A 20,183-nucleotide genomic window follows, 5' to 3' on the forward strand; every position below is an offset into this window, starting at 1 on the left:
AATGATAGGTGATTAGGTTTTGGGGGCCATATTGACACAGAAACTGGATTAGTGGTAATATCTTGGTAAGTAGCTTGTGTTACAAGGAGAACTTCAGTTATCCCTTGCCTAGACCATCTACTGTCTTCTCTTCTCTTTTTCCTCTTTCACTCTTCTACCTGGGCTGATATAGCAAAAGGCTCTTACCAGAGACAAGTCAAAGGAGAATTAAGGTGAAATCTTTAGCCTGTTTTCTTGGAGACACATTGGACTGGAAAGGCTGTGAGGGAACCAGGCGGGAGGAGACTGCAAAGGGCAGAACGAAGCAGTGACTGCACTGGTCGTGTTTCCCATTCTGTCGCAGAAGCCTTTTAAGAAAGGAGGGTTCCATTGGCTCAGAGTCGGGAAGCACAGACTCCATCCTAGAAGGGGTGAGTGTAGCCGTGAGAGGTGCAGTTGGTAGAAGTGGACTGGCTGGCAGGATGTGAATGAGACTCTTTCCATGTGGGTGGAGCAGGGAGCAGAAATAGGGAAATTCTAGCTCTTAGCTTCCTCTCTGTGCCATTTAGTGCAGGCACCTGGCCTGAGAGTTATGGTGTTACCACCATTTAGAGTGAGCTTTACGTCGATTCTCTCCCCAAAACCCCTCAGTGCGACATTCAAAGGCCTGCTTCACTAACACACTAGGCAATTTTTACCTTCCTCAAATTGTCAATGACCAGCGGCAGAGCAAGGCAAGAAGGTTGCACGGCCATTTAGAGGGAGGAATCAAGGAGTGGTATCCGTGCAAGCCAGAAGAGACCTACAGGAAAGCTGGACATCAAAGAGCCACACACATTCTCTCATGGATTCTCATGGTTTTCCCAGGGTGAGATTCAGATGCATGTGGTAGTTACAGGCATTTCTGGCTGAAGCCGGTTTTCCTATGTGACATTAGGAAACAGTTGTAATAAAAGAAAGTTTCAAACAGCAACCTGTTCTGACTCTGATGGACACAAGTCTGATACTAGGCTGGAATTCTCTTCATAACTTTCGATACTGTTGAAAATAAAGGATAGATAGTATAATGTACTCTAATCCTAAAATACTGTGAAATATGTATTTCATAAATATGCATTACATGATATTCAGTTGAAATTGCTGGGAATTGTACTTTCTTCTATCTATAACTGCTCTGCTCTGGACAGAATTACTAAAGAATATGATGACTTGGGCTGTGTGTGTCTGTGTGTGTCTTTGTGTGTTCTGTGCGTGTGTTTATGTGTGTCTCTGTGTTTCTTTAGGTAGGTATGTGTATTTATGTGTTTATATATTTATGTGAAAATGGAGGCTCTGTCAACTTATGGTATTTTTCACAGTAGCTAATGTCCACCGTGCTTTATGAGATGAAGTGTTCGTTATGGCAGATGGAGTCAGAGAGACTACAGAAAGATCAAAGTATGGGGCTGGGGATTTAGCTCAGTGGAAGAGCGGTTGCCTGGCAACCGCAAAGCCCTGGGTTCGGTCCCCAGCTCCGGGGGTGGGGGGGGGGAGAAAAAGAAAGATCAAGGTATAGAGGAAGGGGCAGGGAAGATATCACAGCAGTTGAAATCACTTATTGTTCTTCCAGAGGATCTGGAATTGGTCCCTGGTAACCATACAAAGACTAACACCAACCTCGATAGGCAAAGCTGTCTCCCAGATTCTGCCCACACTTGACAACCTCGTGATGCATCCACCCATACAAAAGGCAAAACACAGATCTGGGTCTAGTGGCTAATAGTGACATGGTCTATCTAATCTGGAGGGGAGGAGGGTGGCGGCCAGCAGCAGCAGTGGCAGCGACAGGGGCATCCAGAACACTCCAGGCCACCACCGTCCCCACCACCACTTGTATGGGTGGCTTTAAAGAGTTGAGTAAAAACAAGCTGGTAACCAACCATGGTTGAAGGGGGATTTGATCCCTGTGAATGTATTTGCTCTCATGAACGCGCTATGAGAAAATTCATCAATCTGCTCCAGCAGTCCCAGTCCTATTGCACCAACACAGAATGCCTTCGGGAATTGCCAGGGCCCTCAGGCGACAGTGGCATCAGCATCACTGTGATCTTGATGGCCTGGATGGTGATCGCTGTGCTCCTCTTTCTACTGAGGCCTCCTAACCTGAGAGGCTTCAGCCTTCCTGGAAAGCCCTCCAGTCCTCACAGTGGACAGGTCCCGCCAGCCCCTCCTGTGGGCTAACATCCTGGTGTGGGAAAGAGCGATTGTTTGATGCCCTGCACGACCGAACGACTGAAGAGAACATGGCATTACCTGTCTCTCCTTTTCCATCTGCAGTGTGGATGGTATTGTTTTCATGAGCTTCTAGAAGTTGCACTTGCCAACTGCCTTTGTTTCCTGTGTTGCCACAGTCCTTGTTTACAGTATACCCCAGTAAATGATTTCTTTGAAAAGTCGAGGGCTGTGTTGGTTGGCCTAAGCTTAAACTTTCCACTCGTTCTCCCTGGAAACCTGACCATAGCGTCTGTGGTGGTTTCTGGCCCAACTGAAGGAAAATTAAGGTTTCTGCATTTAAGTATTTTAAGTGGTTTGGATAGATTTTAATTCTTTTCATAAGGTATATTCTGGTTGTCTGGTATGAGTGACAGAGCCATGCTGTAGTCACTTTACTGTGGCAGATTACCTATGGGTGGCAGTTTTCTGTAGTCCTTGACACTGATACTTTAGATCATTTTCCTTACAAAGTCCAGCTGGCCTATATGGCTAGAATAGGAAAATTGATTTGGTTGTTTACTGATTTTTTTTAATTACCATTAAAAATTTCTGATGGTAATACTTTAAATAAACATGATTGATTAATATTTTTAAAAGAGGTAAAACACTCAGAGACCTAGAAAACCATGGATGGGTTCCTCTTTAGTCAACTGGAGCCACAAAAATGTCAGAATCACACAGCCAATCAGAATTCACCTGAAACCAGACACTACAGAAATGGTCTCATTTACATAGAAAGAAGTGGCTGATGGGAAAGGATAAGCAAAGTTGCTCAGCACGACCATGAAAGGACTCTTCACAACTGGGCATAGTGACTCCAAGTGCCAATTTCAGTGCTTGGGATAAAGAAGTAGGTAGATTCCTGTAGGATCAAGGCCACCCTGTTTCACCCAGCAAGTCCATGATGTTTAGTTCTGCCAGATTATTCTGAGAGGTCCCGTTTTTTTCCTTTTTTTTTTTCATACTTTTTACTTGTGTGAGTATATTGTAGCTATCTTCAAACACACCAGAAGAGGGCGTCAGGTCCCATTGCAGATGGCTGTAGGTAGCCATGTGGTTGTTGAGATTTGAACTCAGGATCTCTGGGAGAGCAGTTGGTACTCTTAATCCCTGAACCATCTCTCCAACCCCTGACAGATCCTGTGACAACATACTGACTAAAACTCTTTATACATTCCTTCAAAGGGTTAATATTTCCAGGCTTGAGTGACAATGGTACATGTATAACTTAGATGAAGTATATCATAAGTGACACTGGTCTCAGATATTGAAGTGGTGAGTAAACGATCAGAAATAGAAAGACGCCGCAGGCCACTGGATATCTATGCAGGATAGCAGTAGATGTAGTTGCACTTTTTACATAAAACACACAGAGCTTTCCAAACCTATTTACTTTTTTTTAGTTTGTTTAAGATTTATGACGTATACAGCATTCTGCCTGCATGCATGCTTACAGGCCAGAAGAGGGCGCCAGATCTCACTATAGATGGTTGTGAGGCACTGTGTGGTTACTGGGAATTGAACCCCGGACCTCTGGAACAGTAGCCAGTATTAACTGTGGAACCACCTCTCCGGCACCATTACGTCTATTCTAATCTGCCTGATGTCTCCAGTAATTTTCTTATGAATGTTCTCTTGGCATGATAAAGTCTGGTCTTACCCTGTGCGCTCAGAAGGGACACACATCTGCAATGACATGTTTATTTGGGGTTTTGTATTTGTAATCCAAGATCTTTTTGTTTGTATTTAGCATGGAACTATCTATGTAAACAAGGATGTTCTACTCCCTGCCTCTGCCCTCCTGCTTGAACTCTTGAAGTAACAGTGGACCACCACCATGAAAGGCACTTTCTTCTTTGTGTCCTAAATCCACAAACAAGCAATTATGTTTGTTACTAGGGCATACTAGGGCATTATGAAATATGCTATCACCTCAGATGGTTCACTGCATGGCTGGGTATTTCGAGGCATTGTTCCATTGGACTAGACAGAAGACTCTGGCATGAATTTTCTAATGGCGCTAAGTGCCCTTTCATTTTTCTGAAAGTCCTTTGGACTTATGCCAGAGTGAGGGATGTGCACGAATCTCACTGGAAATTAAGTGTCCGTTTCCTTTAAGGCTGAGGTTGGGTTTCTTTTGAGAGTGGAGTGCTTGTGACTGGGATGATTCAGGTCTCCTCCAGCCAAGGCAACTGTGGGAGGAGACATCCCTCAGGTGCACTGAATTCTCACTTCCACAAGGTGGCAGCCCATACCTAGCAATCCATATCCACATTTCTTCAGGACAAACACATAAGGGCCATTTGGCTAGAAGGGGTCAGAACAACACCACTCTTCTGTTCCCCTTTTATTGAGCAGTAAGTGGTGATCGCCCTTAGAGACAGCAGACTGCTGTGGTCAGAATGGAGGAAGGTGATAATTTAAGGCCTGTCACTGTAGGAATGAAAAGTTGACATTTTTATCTGCAGATAGTATAATAACATTTATGAAACATTTATGAAAATCCAAGGATATAATCATTAAGGAAAAATTTCAAGCTGATTGCCCATTAATTATTATATATCAATTGTATAAAAAATCAAAGAAAAGCTATTGCTAAGGAGTACTGATCAAAAAGACTGCATATTTTTATTTTTTCATTTTAATTTGGTTTCAAACAGTGTGTGTGTGTTCCTACATTTTAAACTGATGTGAACAAAGAGAAACTGTCCAGAGGGATAAAAAGAAATGATAGAAGAGGTAAGGAAAGGAAGGACAATGGTATTGAGAGGCAGAGATAGGCACAATATATGGTATATACATATATGAAAATTAGACACACACACACACACACGTGCAATAGCAGCAAGGTACTCAGCAGGTAAAGAACTTGCTGCACTAGTGTGATTATCTGAGTTCAATACCTGGGACCCATGGTAGAAACATGAACTGAAAATTGTAGCACGTATGTGCACAGACACACACACATATCCACTGACAAAGAAAACTTTGAAAATTATAAGCATTTGACTTTAGAGGCAGAAGGATCAGGAGTTGGAAATGAGGTCACCCCAACATTCACTCACCTCAGAAAACCCAAGAACCGAGATTGAGCTAAGCTAATGAGTCCGATTAAAGTGAGGCAAATGTAAGAAAAAAGAATTTTAATGTGCAAGTATGCATGGCATAAACCACAACAAATATTAGGTTAGAAATATCAAATTGCGGGCTGGAGAGATGGCTTAGTGGTTAAGAGCACTGACTGCTCTTCCAGAGGTCCTGAGTTCAAATCCCAGCAACTACATGGTGGCTCACAACCACCTGTAATGAGATCTGATGCCCTTTCTGGTGTGTCTGCAGACAGCTACAGTGCACTTATAATAAATAAATCTTAAAAAAAATGGCTGGAGAGATGGCTCAGAGGTTAAGAGCACTGTCTGCTCTTCCAGAGGTCCTGAGTTCAATTCCCAGCAACCACATGGTGGCTTTCAACCATCTATAATCAGGTCTGGTGCCCTCTTCTGGCCTGCAGGTGCATACATGCAGGCAGAAAGCTGTATGATATATACATAATAAATAAATAAATAAATAAATAAATAAATAAATAAATAAATAAATAAATGTTAAAAAATATCAAATTGCTGGTCCTTTATATTAGTTGAAAGAAAGAAAGTGGGGGCTGGGGATTTAGCTCAGTGGTAGAGCGCTTACCTAGGAAGCGCAAGGCCCTGGGTTCGGTCCCCAGCTCCGAAAAAAAAAAAAAAAAAAAAAAAAAAAAAACCAAAAAAAAAAAAAAAAAAGGGGGCTGGGGATTTAGCTCAGTGGTAGAGCGCTTACCTAGGAAGCGCAAGGCCCTGGGTTCGGTCCCCAGCTCCGAAAAAAAAGAACCAAAAAAAAAAAAAAAAACGAAAGAAAGAAAGTAACAAAGAAGCAAAAAAAAGAGAGAAAAAAGAAACTAAACGACAAACTTATGAAGGGAAGTAGAAGCCATCAAAATGAGGGCAGGGAGTGAAAGAAAATGGGCGGGGTGCCATGCTTGAAGGAGGAAAAGACTCTCTGCTCCAATGAAGCTGACTAAGGCGGTGCCTGCAGGTCCTTCACAGGCGCTTTTACCCTGCCGGCTCAGCTTAGGCACAGTTGTTTGTCCTCTTGGATCCTGTGCGGATTCCAGGTAAGGCGGGCAGTGGGAGAGCCAGGTCTCCAGCTAACTGGCTAAGCTGCTGTGCTTCAGAGCACAGGGTGCTTTGTTGCAGCTTGAGCAGGAGCTCCTGAGTCTGCACAGCCGCTGCCACAATGTTTCCACCACACTCCTGCTTTCCTCCCCTGTGAAATCCCCTCCTGAGTCATGTTTGCTGCTTGCCCTGTACTGAACTGCTGCCAAAGGAAAACAAGCTCGTTCCTGAAGAACTATTGCTGAACAGGTCCTCTTCCCCATATCCTAATAACTTATCTCTTCCATTACCTATGATGTGGGCTACTTATTAAAAGTAGTTTGCAAAAAACTTTGCCTCCATCCTGCTGTAGTAGAAATAAGAAAAAAGCAAGCAGGTCCTTTTGTAGAAAATACTTTATCAGAGGTCTTAAGCTCCTCAGGCTTCCTCAAAGAAGCTCGGAAGGCAATTTTAGGAAGTATCTAATAATATTGTATGTGATAAAAGAAGAGAGGCACTTGGGTCAACTAAAATCCAACTTTATCAGTCTGCTCTCTTAGTCTTCAGTGCATCTATCCAGGCTCTTCTGGCTTTTAGAGTCTCTAGCGAGAAGTAATGTGTGATTCTCATGGGAGGACTGACTGTGTATGTGAACAGTCCTTTTTCCCTTACAGCTTTTATTACACTTTATTTGTTCTCCATGTTTCCTGTCTTAGGTAATATACGCACAGGGGAATTTCTTCTCGACTCCAGTCTGTTTCATACTGTGTGCTCCTTTTACTTTGATAAGTCTCTTGCTTAAGTTAAGGACATTTTCTTCTATGATTTCGGTTGAGAATGGTTTTTTTTTCTTGTTTTTGGTTTTTATTTTTGTTTTTTTTTGTCTTATTTGCCTTTGACCCAAGTTTATTTTCATCCTTCCTATATACTTTATTGTCTTTATCATTTTATTATTATATTTGTTATTTAGCAGAAAAATCCTACTTCTTGCATGTTTTCTCCCAGGATTCTCTTACTTACTTACTTCCTTCCTTCCTTTCTTCCTTTACTTTTCCTTTATTCCTTTCCCCCTCCACTCTTTTCTTCCCTTTGAATTTAACATTTTCCCTCTATCTACGTATCCATTCCTTCTATCATCTCTTCAATGCCTGAGGTTCTCTATTCCATCTGTTGTAGTCTGTTATTAAGGTCTGCCTCTGAGTGACTATTTGAGTTCCTACATTTTACTCATCCACATCTCTCTGTTTATGTTTCCTTCATTCATTTCCTTCCACAGTTAGTGTTTTCACAGATTTCTTTATTTTTCTCTTTAAAGACCTCTATGATATGTGCAAATGCTGTTTTACAATCTTTTTTTTTATTCTTGTTCTTCAGTCATGTTGACATATTCAGGGCCTTCTGTGATAGTGTTGATGGGTTCTAATAAAGATTTGAATGTCATGGCTGTTACTGGTTGTGTTTCTATGCTGGTCTGTAGGTATCTGGGCTTGGGAAGATTGTAATTCTAGGGGCTGGATCTGGTTTTGTGTGGTAGAAAGTATTTGATCTCAACCATAGATTTCTGCCCATACTTTGTCCATTTACTTTCTGGATAAAAGGTGCACACAAGCTTTATGTTTATGATAATCCTTAATCAGCACAAGAACTGAGCAGATAGCTATCCTCTGTACTATTATGCATATTTCTCCAAAAGTTCCATTGTGTAATTTGCCATGGTTTTGTCTGGGCTGCTTTTCACTCCAATTAGCCCACTCACAAGGTTAATTATTTACAGACTCTTACCTCATGGTGGCTTCTCCTCTATTTACGTTCTTCTTTCTACCCCTGTCTGTCATGGTCTCCTCCCACCCCCAAGCTGGAACCACCAGGGAACACCTGTCTTAATTCTGCACAGCTTTTGACTATAGGCATTTTTATTTACAATTCAGAAATAACTTGGTGGCAAGGCCACATAAGAGTATGCATTGGTGTTTTCTTTCTTTCGTTTGTTGTTGTTGCTATTTTTAATTGGTCTTTGCCTGTTTGGTTGGTTGGTTGGTTTTTGAGACAGTGTTTCACTACTGTATTAGCATTTTCAAAAGCCAGTTGCTTGATTAAGATATCTGGGGTCAGAGAAAGGCCTGAATGTTAGTATTCTGCTAGCAGCCTTCTGATGAAGATGTAGAACTCACAACACCCACTGCACCACACCTGCTTAGAGGGTGACACGCCCCCACCTTAAAGATATTGGACTAAACATCTTAACCTGTAAGCCACTGCAATTAAATGCTGTCCTTTATAAGACTTTCAATGGTCATGCTATATGTTCACAGCAGTAAAACCCTAATTTCACCGTCCTCTGAAGGATCATTTACCCAATGTAGGGGACTGCCAGGACGTTGAGACAGGCATGAAGATCTGAGTTCAAGGTCAATCTACACAGGAAGATCCAGGACAGGCAAGCTGAGGCAGGGAAGGAGTGGAAAACAGGAAGCTAGTGATAATGGAATAGAATGAGGTGAGCAATTCCAGCACCTCCGAGCAGCAGAAGTCAGCAGCTTTGCCCACAGAGCCCTGACTTTAGTGTATCAATCTCAGATGAAACGTTCAACTTTACACTGAACATTTTTAAGACTGCTATGAACTATGGGAATTCTGGAAGTTGACCTAATGGATTTTGCATTGTGCTATGTCTAGATGTGGCCCCCATAGTCTCATAGGTTTGAAGAAGCCTCTGGAAGCCTCAGAGTGGAATGTGAAGGTTTGTATATGCTTGGCCCAGGGAGTGGTACTATTATACGGTATGGCTCCTTTGGAGTAGGTATTTCCTTGTTGGGTCAGGTGTTTCACTGTGGGTCTGGCCTTTAAGACCCTCATCCTAGCTGCCTCAAACTGAGTATTCTGCTAGCAAACATCACATGAAGATGTAGAACTCTCAGCTCCTACAGCACCATATCTGCTTAGATGCTGCCAGGCTCCCACCTTGATGATAAAGAACTGAAGATCTGAACCTATAAGTAGCTCCAATTAAATGCTGCCCTTTATAACATTTGTCTTAGTCATGGTATCTGTTCAGAGCAGTGAAACCCTAACTAAAAACTTCACATAGATGCCTGGAAGTCTAGATAATTAGCATGCAGACCCCATAAATGTGTCCCTACATATCTGAAGAAACACTTTGTTCAGGTATGATCCATTGCAACTAGTAAGGAACACGATGAAGGACAAACGTCCACGGTAGGGGCTGGAGAGATGGCTCATCATTTGAGAATTTGTTTCTCAAAAGACATGCAGGGCACCTAACAATCCTCTGTCACTTAAGTTCCAGGTGAAACACAGTGACCTCTTTTGGCCTTTGGGGAATAGCATGCACAGACCTACAGAAGGCAAAACACTCATAAATATAAAATAAATCAACAACAAAAATAAACAAAAACAAAAGCACCCAAAGGAGGGAAAAACAAAGGAGAAAACTCATAGGGCACCTTTGCCTGGATATTTTGTCCAGCTTTTAAAGAAATCTAGAAACTGAATTGTAAACTATGTGGTCTGCTTGAGTTGAAATCCCAAGTGGAACATAGTACATTGTCAAGAACAAAAGTCATCATCCTAATCAAGAACAAGAAAACAACCAACCATAAAAACCCTATCCCCTGAAAGGTCTTTATTGTCTCTTCTGTGCAGTTACAATTGATATCATGTTTGAAGGAAACCAAAAGCAAGCAATTCTGTTTCATGACTGCTTCTATACTCCCTATAATATTGTTTTATTTCCTGGGAGATACTACAGAAAGCCTGATGGATATTCCATTAATATGTTCAACACTCTCATCTACAAAAGAGTATATTTTAGCGGTCGCTAAATATTTGATAAGGATACAGCATTGATAAATTTTTTCATCATGAAGTTGGTATTCAGAGTTGGACACACAATCTACACTGAAAGTACAATTGTCTTTGTATCTCAGTCTGACTGGGAAGTAATTATGATGCCCAATCCCTGTGAGAATGCAGAGATCCATCTCTGCCTGAGAGCTGTGGGATTTCAGATGGTTACATCACACTTCAATAAAGAAGGTTCTTAAGAGTGACGAGTTCGAGATCACTGTTTGATTCACAAGGATACATTCGATTTACTCAAAAGTAACAGGACACAAGGATCCAATATCTGCGGTGTAGATGGTCTTGCTGGCCTCCTCACAGAACCTCTTTCCCTCCTCAAAGGATGCTTGCAGTTCAGTCTGCTCCACCAGCAGTTTTCTGTTCTCATTCATCAGAATCCTTACATTCTTCTTCAATTCATTGCGTTCATTCAGGAGGTGGAAGTTTCTGATGCTGAATCAAAAACAAATAATGGTAAATCCCAGGCAGTTTCTATTTGCCTGCCACTCCTGCAAGTACAATCATCCCTTCAAGGGCCCCATCCCCAGGCATCTCCAGACTAGAGCCACAGTTTGCATGTTAGCACCAATTAGAGGCAGGTCAAATCCCGAGTCCGCACTCCATGGGAATCAAAGTACTTCAGAAAATCCTGACACTAAGAGGGTATGTGCACATCAAAGAAGAGGAAATGGTGCATATGGGTGCTTATGTGTTCATGGTATTCTAAAACCATTGGCAGGTAGAGGGCCAATCCCCTCTGAGGGATGATAGAAGACCCAGCAGCTATAGAATCTTCCCATGTGTTTCTCATGGACCACAGATCTTTTTTCAAAGTCATAGCTGGACAGAAGTATTCCCCACCTAGTGCTGTGGTCTCCTTTCTGTCAGTGACTCACCGGTAGGAATTGTTCTCTTGCGTGAGCTCCTTGTACTTCTCCATGGCATCACTTATCCAGTTGGTCATCTTATGCATATCCATCATTCTCATCTCATGTTGGGATTTAAGCATTGGCAATTCAACACTCAGCCTGTGTTAGAACATGACCCAAGGAACAAATAACTGTCTGAACCCATGATTTCACAATTAGATGAAGTGTAAATAAAAAATACCCAATAAAAAATTCAAATTCAAGGAATGGGGGCTAGGGAAGAAAGTGGAAAACTCAAAGACCACAGCAAAAACACAACAGTGAGACTCAAACCATCACTCTCCTATAGAAAATATTTCTCTGCAAATCAGCATGCATTTGTTTTGAAATAAGGGCTCCTTAAAAGGCTGGTGAGATAAGGTCCTATAAAGACCCTCTGTATAGGAGGGGGAAAGCCTAAGAGCTGCATGTTTGGGAATAACAAGTGCCAAGAATTTATTCCCACAGTGACCTTTTCTAGGTCACAATAAAACATCCTTGGATAGTTAAAAAAAGAAAAGAAAGTTCAAAGCAGGAAAATAAATAAATAAATAAATAAATAAATAAATAAATAAATAAATAAGTGAAATCGGAGTGCTCTCTGGACTACCTAAGCCCATTTATATAACACAAACTTGCTCCTTCCTATTGGTGCTGGTTAAACTAATTATCCTGGGCATTGGACGGCAGAGCCAGGGGACCAAATGGAGGGAGCTGACCTTCAAGATCTGGCCAGGTCAGCATGAAGGAATTGAACAGTTGTGTAAGAAGTATAAGATGTTTCCTCCAGTCTGTGCCATAGCCTTGGGTCCAACAGAAAGATGTGATGACATTTCTCTTGTTTTGAAAGCAGGGATTCTCAATCCTTGTTACATGACTCCCAGAGGCCATAATTACTTTTTACAGGGAAGAGGATTCATAACACCTCCTCCCCTCAGGAGAGTCCTATGTGCCAGCAAGGTAAACAGAAGGAGCAAAGTGCTCTGTTGATCAATGACGGCCTCACGGACTCATCACTATCATGACCTGCAAACTGTTCATCAAACAAATCCTCAGACCCAATCAAAGGTCCCAGACTTCCTGATCCTGAGCAAAACACACACAAATACTTTCACATCCATCCATACATCCCAACCCATATACAAACATAATTAGAATGCCAACTTTATCGTGGAGGTGCCATAGAATCAGTGTATAACGACCAAAATCAGAGTAAGAGTGAGGACATTCAGGCATTTCATTCACACACTTAGATGCAGCAAGTGTGACCAGGTCCTTCCAGCTGTTGAAAAAATCCAATTCAACTCCAAGGAGATCAGGGTCAAGTACAAGAGAGGTTGACCCTAAATACACAGCACCTAGCTTATCTCACAGGCCAGCACCCGCCAAGGCTCCTTAAAATCCAGAATGAGAGGTGACACACTTTCTTGATGTCTCTTGGCTTAGCAGAGAGAGCACAAGACAGTCAGTAGGTTACAGGGCATAATGACTACCTGTAGTTCAAACCATCATTGACATAAAGGTCCAGGATTCGAGAAAGTTCATCCCGCTCGATTTTACACTTCTGGATTTCAAGTTTTAGTTCGTCCAATTTCTTTATATGCTTTTCATGGTTACTGATGAAATTTTCTGATGATGCCTTCCGAATAAACCCTGTAGATAGATAAACACAAGTGAATGTACATATTTGATAGCCAATGGGTAGAAAAGACCATTCTGAGTCTCAAAAAGGAGGTTGAGGAAGAGGAAAGGCTGGAGACTTGTTGAATCCCTGAAAGGGAAGAAAAGCTATCTTTAATGTGGACTCAAACTATTTCCCTCTTCCCAACCTCCATTGCCATACATAAGCCTCACTCACTATTACATGATCCCTCATCGTGAAAGATAGAATCTACCTCAGACATAAAGATTTGGGACATTGTCAGCAGATAACAGACGTGGAGCAGGTCAATCCTGGAGTTCACAGCACCATCAAACCCTAATCGTGTGTTCAAGCTTAAAGAGACTGCGACCTCAATTCATTACTAGGGGGTGCATCCTTCCTTGTTGTTGTCACCACAGACTTAGTAACCTACAGTAATCTAGAGGATGAAGTGCTTCAGCACCCAACCATGAATGGGCACATTGTTATCCTCATAGGGCTTCCTCCTGGCATTCCTTGGCAGTAGAAATTAAAAAGCTCATAGAAAAGAAGCTGCAGACCAGCCAATTCCTGGCTCTCTGTCAAATGAATCATCAGGACTCTTGACTCTTGGTCTGCAATTGACAAATTCCAAGGCTCCTGCTTGTAAGGCCAACTCCTGAAAGGCACAGCTCAAACCTCCCTCCTGGAGGAAGTTCCCCGACTCTACCCAGTACTCACTGTGCCTTCCCCAGAATGATTTCATTCTTCCGTACTTACAAGACAGAAGGCCAGTTTTCTTCTGCCTCAGTCTGGTCTCTCCTTGGTCTCCCCTCTCCTTCTGAACTAGCTTGAGCAGCTGGTGAAACATGCCTGTTTGTGAACCCAAAAGGCACTGAGGGAATCCCACAGGCAGTTGGTGTCACCACAACACTGGTGACATCACAGAAGATTCTAGTGCTCTCTTAGATACAAGAGATTGTCCAAGGAAGAGATTACTGATGACGTCACTGGGAAGTTCAATGGCCTACCTGCTACCCAGCTCTCCCAAAAGCAACCAATTTCTATGGGGCCCTTTTCTGCAGCCTCTCCTGTGACCCAGGGAATATCCTTTGACAACTTCTCCTCCAAAGTTAGATATTTCTGTCTGCTTCATCGGATGTCATCAATGCTTTTGATGGGGAGAGTTGGTTACAACCCTGAATTGGATAAGAGACTTTTGTTAGCACCCAAATCCCTAGGGACCATAAATGAGGGAGATTTCTCTCAATAATAAATCTGCACCTGAGACGATGCACATACATACAGTCCAATTCCCAAAGTGTCCCTGTTTCCTAGAGGCCAATATATTTCTCCTATACTTTTAATTTTATAAAACCTGAATAATATTTGCTTATTGTGCATTCCTTGATAGCCAGGACTATTTCCACATACACATCCATATATTTCACAAAGTCAATTTTAATAATCCTACTTCTTGCAATAAAAACTCCCTTTTCTTGGGAATATAGAGGATCAACTACAGGGCAAATATAAAATCATAAATTTCTGTCCCTTCTTTTACATATTAAGTAGGACATCATTCCTTCTCAAATATAGCCAATTAAATTGGTCATCAGTGAGTAAAGGTCAACCTGGACTGCGTGTTCCTACATTGTGGCCCGACAGCCATCACTTCTCCAATATCTGTCTTCCTTCATTTCCAAGTCCAGGCATGAGGATATTGGGGGTTGCCCCTTGATACTTTATTCCTAACAAACATAAGAATCAGTAGGATGGGCAGGGAGTCGAATGGCCTGAGGTCAGGTTAAACCTCAATTTTAGTGGGTCCATAAGTTCAGGGGAAAGTCCATTTGGCATTGTCATCTGTGGCTTCTGTGTTCTTCTCCTAGGTGTGCTCAATCTGTGCTATGATGCCTCCTAACCTCACAGACGTAAGAGTCTAAAACACGTATGTCTTTTCTGGGAAGGGCTCTGCCTCTGACTCCCACCTGGAGTTGGACAACATCGCTATACAAAGCTCAAAACAGAGGAGTGGAGATGATGGATGCTTCAGAAGTTTAGGGTCATTTCTTCCAAATAAGGCACATATTTTTCCAATGTAATTTTTCCTTTGTTCTTTCACTCATGGTGGCTGGCTTCTTTCCTGGCCTGAAGTATACTGGAGTCCAATCTTTTAGATGACTGAAGCATCTTTTTTTGAGATGACAGGCCCACCAAGGGGCCTGCTGCATACAGGCTCCTATCACCAAGGAAGTTGTTGCTACAGAATCATAGCATGGTGGTAGCAGCACATGATCTCTCACAGTCTTCTCTGCTGCAATTGCTAAAAGAATAATAGGGTTGTTTGTTTTTTAATATTTTATTGGAAATACCTACAATGCTGGTCAGAGTTGATACATGGCTTTAATCCCAGCACCCATAAAGTTTTTTTTTTCTTTTTTCTCTTCTTTTTTTTGCAATTGTTGTTAGAATTCCTGTTGTTTTCTTTGGTAATTCCCTCTATTTGCTCTGTACCTAGAATGTTAAGTCCACACTCTTCATGGCCCTATTCTTCATGGTAAAGATTTTGCTCATACCACCCACACCACACATGATCACATTATTTACTTTCAAAGAAGGAAAACAGGCATGAAGAAGAGAGTTAACGTGTATGGTCTCAGGTAATCAACACATCATGAGTGCAGGATGGCATCCTAAGGTTTTGGATTGACAAGCTTCTGGTTTTGAGATTGACAGGCCTCTGCAGAAGTCTCCAGTTGAGTAGCAGAGAGTCTGGAAATGCTGAAATAATGGCTTCCCCCGCATGGAAAAGGCTGCCCTTCAGTGCCTCTGCAGCCTGAGCAGAGGTCTGCCAAGAGCACAAGGGCACTTGACCAGAGCTGGTAAGGGACTGCCTTTTGGATGATCCGTGAGACCTGGATGAACAGAGGCCTCCAGAGTCCTGATAAAGGGAAGGAGAGTCACATAGATGTGCTGGAAACAATCGATCTTTGGGCTGCAAGTCGTGCATTTATCTTTGCTGTGTAAATAGTATTTGTAAGTGACAGAGGCATCCTACTTTATCGTGTCTAGTCACTCTAGTTGTTAAAGTGTTTGCTAGTGTAAACATAGTAGAGTTAGTACAACAATACACTGTGTCCCGTTTTGTTAAAGAACTTTATTTTATTTTTTTATTTATACATATTTTACTTATTCACATTGCATGCTGCTCACTGCCCCCTGACACCCGGTTTCTCTCTCCCACAATCCTTCCCCAAGTCTCCTAGTATATTCTTCTCTGGGTGTATGAGGGCCAGCTATCACAGTAGATCCCTTCTTCCACCAAATCCAATTTACCCATCCTGGGGCAGGTGCTGAGGATGCTGGTAATGGACGCCTTGGGCTTTCTTCATGCTCCAATTTGCTGGCTTTGGGAAGTTCATGCAGATCTGTCTGTGAACTTGGTACTTCATATAGACAGCACACAAGAAGCACTGATTTGGATAATGTTCTTGAGAGTATATTTCAACAAACTTACCCCCACTAATATTCTAACAATGACAAAGGTAATGGGACACTATACATCTATTCCAGGAGTTTCCATTTCTGAGAGCAGCAGAATAGAAGCCCACAAATTGGCAAAGTTAAGTGAGGTCACACAGGGGACCTAAGAGCACACTGCTGCTTTCCTAGAGTGTATCCTAGAGGCTTATGATATCTATACACCCTCAGATCCATATGCACTGGGCACCAGGCTAATTCATTGCTTTTGTCACTCAGTTTGCCACTAATATTAGGAATCCCAAAAGTCAGAGAAATTTGGAGGTATGAATAAGTCCCAGGGGCTGGAGTAAGCTCAAAAAGTTGTGACAACAAAGCACTGATTAAGAATCAGAGAAACAAGATGCTCACCAAGACCATAGTTGTATCCCATTAAGAAAATATGAATAATAAGCCACCAGGTGAAAATATAAAGTAGGAGGTGAGAGCCCTAGAAGGTCTATCCTTTGCCCTCAGGGAAGCAACCATTCTTTCAGCCATTCCCGGCCCTCTGCCACACAATCAGAGACTTCCCCCAATAACTCACTGACCTTTCTCAAAGACCTATCTGGGCTTCTCCCTGTAGAATAGGACATGCAGAGTCCTTGAGGACCCGCCAAGAGGTCTCCTCCACACAGGCTCCTTGTGGGCAAAGGAAAATGTTCCTGCAGAATCTGCCATGGCAGCAGGAGTTTCAACCAGACTGCTCTTCCTTCCAGCACACTGGATGCAGGCCTGAGGCCTTGGATATCTTGGAAAAGAAGAAGCACACACTACCTCACAGCTCCCTCTGCTGGCGACTGCTAGAGCTGTGATAGGACGTGTGTGTGTGTTTATTAGAAGCATCTACAAAGCTGATGAAAGTTGGCACACGCCTTAATCCCAGCATACAAAATTTATTTTAATCGTTGATGTTCTTTTTTTGTTTGGTTATTGTTTTAATCCCCCCAGCTAATTGCTCTATACCTAGAATATTAAGCTCACGCTCTGGAGGGACCTATTCATGTTAGGCGATGCTTTTATTCTTACTAACCACTCCACAGATGATCCCATTATTTACTTTCAAATAAGAAGACAGTCATAGAGAAGTGACAACCAGTATGCTCTCACAGAAGAAACACATCACAACTATGGAATGGCAACCCAATCTTTTGCATTTGTTATGCCTTTTTAAATTTTTTTATTCTTTATTTGTTTTTAGTTACATTCAAATGTTATAGCCTTTCTCTGTTTCACACCCATATCCCCCTACCCCATCCCGCTCACCCTGTTTCTCTGAGGGTGTTCTCCCCCCCACCCAACCCTTCCTGCCACCCTGCCCTGACATTCTCCTACACTGGGGCATAGAGCCTTCGCAGGACCAAGGGCGTCTTCTCTCATTGATGCCCAACAAGCCAATCCTATTCTACACATGCTGCTGGAGCCCTGGGTCTGTCCATGTGTACCATTTGAATGGTGGTTTAGTCTCTTGGAGCTGTAGTTGGTTGGTATTATTGTTGTTATGGGGTTGCAAACCCCTTCAGCTCCTTCAATCCTTCCTCTGCGTCCTCCATTGTTCTCAGTTCAATGGTTGACTCCAAACATCCGCCTCTGTATTTGTCATGCTCTGGCAGTGCCTTTCAGAAGACAGCTATATCAGGCTCCTGTCAGCTCACACTTCTTGGCATCACCAATATTGTCTGAGGTTGGTGGATGTATATAGACTGGATCCCCAGTTAGGGCAGTCCCTGGGTAGCCTTTCCTCCAGTCTCTGCTCCAGACTTCATCTCCACACTTCCTCCTGTGAGTATTTTTGTTCCCCCTTCTGAGAGGGACTGAAGCTTCCACACTTTGGTCATCCTTCTTGAGCTTCATGTGGTCTGTGGATTGCATCTTGGGTAATCTGAGATTTGTGGCTAATGTCCACTTATCAGTGAGTGCATACAATGTGGGTTTTCTTGTCATTAGGTTTCCTCATTCAGGATCATATTTTCTAGTTCCTTCCATTGCCGTAAGATTTTCATGAAGTCATTGTTCCTAAGAGCTGAGTAGTATTCACTGTGTAGATGTACCCCATTTTCTGTATCCATTCCTCTGTTGAAGGGCATCTGGGTTTACCCAGCTTCTGGCTGTTATGAATACGGCTGCTATGAACATAGTGGAGCATGTGTTTTTGCTGTATGTTGGAGCATCTTTTGGGTATATGCCCAGGAGAGGTATAGCTGGGTCCTCAGGCCGTGCAATGTTCAATTTTTGAGGAAACTCCAGACTGATTTCCAGAGAGGTTGCCCGGTTTGCAATCCTACCAACAGTGGAGGAGTGTTCCTCTTTCTCCGCATTCTCGCCAGCATCTGCTGACACCTGAGTTTTTGATCTTAGCCTTTCTGACTGGTGTGAAGCGGAATCTCAGGGTTGTTTTGATTTGCATTTCCCTGATGACTGAGGATTTTGAACATAACAGAAGGCATTTTAAGAAATGATGCTACCCTAACTGGTGGTCTGCATGTAGTTGAGTGCCAATGGATCCATTTCTATCTCTTTCTACAAAGTTCAAGTCCAAGTGAATCAAGGAAATCCACATAAAACCAAACATGCAGAAGCTAATAGAAGGGAAAGTGTCGCAAAGTTCCTAGAACACATTTGCACAGGAGAAAGTTGTCAGAACAGAATACCAAAGAGTCAGGCTCTAAGATCAACAGTAAATGTATGAAATCTCAACAATCTGAAAACTTTCTTTAAAGCAAAGGACACTGCCAATAGGTAAAACAGCAAGCTACAGATTCGGAGAAGAGTTTTACCAACCCTACATCTGAGAGAGTGCCAAAATTCAAAATAAACAAAATACTCAAAAAGGTAAACTCCCAGACAAACAAATAACCCGACTTTTAAACTGGGATAGAGAGCTAAACCAAGAATTCTCAACTGAGGTATCTCAATGCCTGAGAAACTCATCAAGAAATGTTCAACATCCTTAGTTATCAGAAAAAGGTAAATCAAACGAACCTGAGATTCTTCATTACACCAATCAGAATGGCTAAGATAGAAAACTGAGGCAGCAGCAGAGTGGGCTAGGATGTAGAGAAACTGGAACACTCCTCCATAGCTGGTGCGATTACTGGCTGTATATCAATATCAACTCTGGATATCAATGTGGAGGATCAGGAAACATTGCAAATAGCTTTACCTGAAGACCCAGCTTTACCACCCACTTCAGCGCATATACTCAAACATGATCCACAAATGACAAGGATGTGTGGATGAATATGTTCATAGCAGCCTTACTCATATTAGTCAAATGCTGGAAACAACCACGATAGACCTCAACTCAACTGAGGAATGAATATAGAAAGTGCGCTCTATTCAAACAGAGGAACAGTACTCGGGTATCAAAGATGAATACACCAGGAACTTTATAGGCAAAAGGATGGAACTGGAAAATAGTGAAGTAACAGAGATCGAAAAAGACATAACATGGGATGTATTTAGTGACAAATGGATGTTAGCCCAAAAGTACAGAAGACCCACTATACAATTCATTGATCACACGAAGGGTAACATGTCAGAAGGCCAAATTGTGGATGCTTGAACCCACTTAGAAGGGGAAGAACATAATCATGGGAGGCAGAAGGATGGAGGGACCTAGGTAGAGGCAGGGAAGGATGGACAAGGAGGGTGGGGGAGTAGCAACAATGAAAAGAGACAAGAGAGAAACCCAGAGGAAAAGTGGGATAAATAACAATAAGCATCAGTGGTGGGTGGTGAACTTGGGTAACCCAAATGAAAAATGAAGAAGTCAAAATCTTTTCATTTGCAGATGACGTGATACTATTTTTAAAACTAAAAATGTATCACCATCTCTCTTTTTTTTTTCCTTTTCTTTTTTTTCGGAGCTGGGGACCGAACCCAGGGCCTTGGGCTCGCTAGGCAAGC

The 20,183-nt window shown here is 42.4% G+C and overlaps 1 protein-coding gene and 1 pseudogene across 2 annotated transcripts in view; one reads left to right on the forward strand and one right to left on the reverse strand.

The window, feature by feature from the left end:
* Window positions 1-13,698, reverse strand: part of LOC148000733 (disks large homolog 5-like) — a 90,941-nt gene extending 77,243 nt beyond the window's left edge. Inside the window, exons 1-4 of one of the 2 annotated variants that reach the window (XM_087587000.1) lie at window positions 13,533-13,698; window positions 12,625-12,784; window positions 11,120-11,251; window positions 9,980-10,676 (exon numbers count right to left, since the gene is read on the reverse strand). In XM_087587000.1, coding sequence (XP_087443126.1) covers window positions 10,475-10,676; window positions 11,120-11,251; window positions 12,625-12,784; window positions 13,533-13,623 — 585 coding nt within the window. In that variant the 5' untranslated portion in view covers window positions 13,624-13,698 and the 3' untranslated portion in view covers window positions 9,980-10,474. Of the gene's footprint in view, window positions 1-9,979; window positions 10,677-11,119; window positions 11,252-12,624; window positions 12,785-13,532 lie in introns of those variants that run through there. The other variant, XM_087587001.1, reaches the window with a different exon arrangement.
* Window positions 1,900-2,199, forward strand: LOC134482246 (small integral membrane protein 14-like; annotated as a pseudogene).
* Window positions 13,699-20,183: the final 6,485 nt, after the last annotated feature.

The sequence above is a fragment of the Rattus norvegicus genome, chromosome 15 (genome assembly GCF_021556685.1).
Source record: "Rattus norvegicus strain SHRSP/BbbUtx chromosome 15, alternate assembly SHRSP_T2T, whole genome shotgun sequence".
In the NCBI taxonomy this organism is placed as follows: Eukaryota; Metazoa; Chordata; class Mammalia; order Rodentia; family Muridae; genus Rattus; species Rattus norvegicus.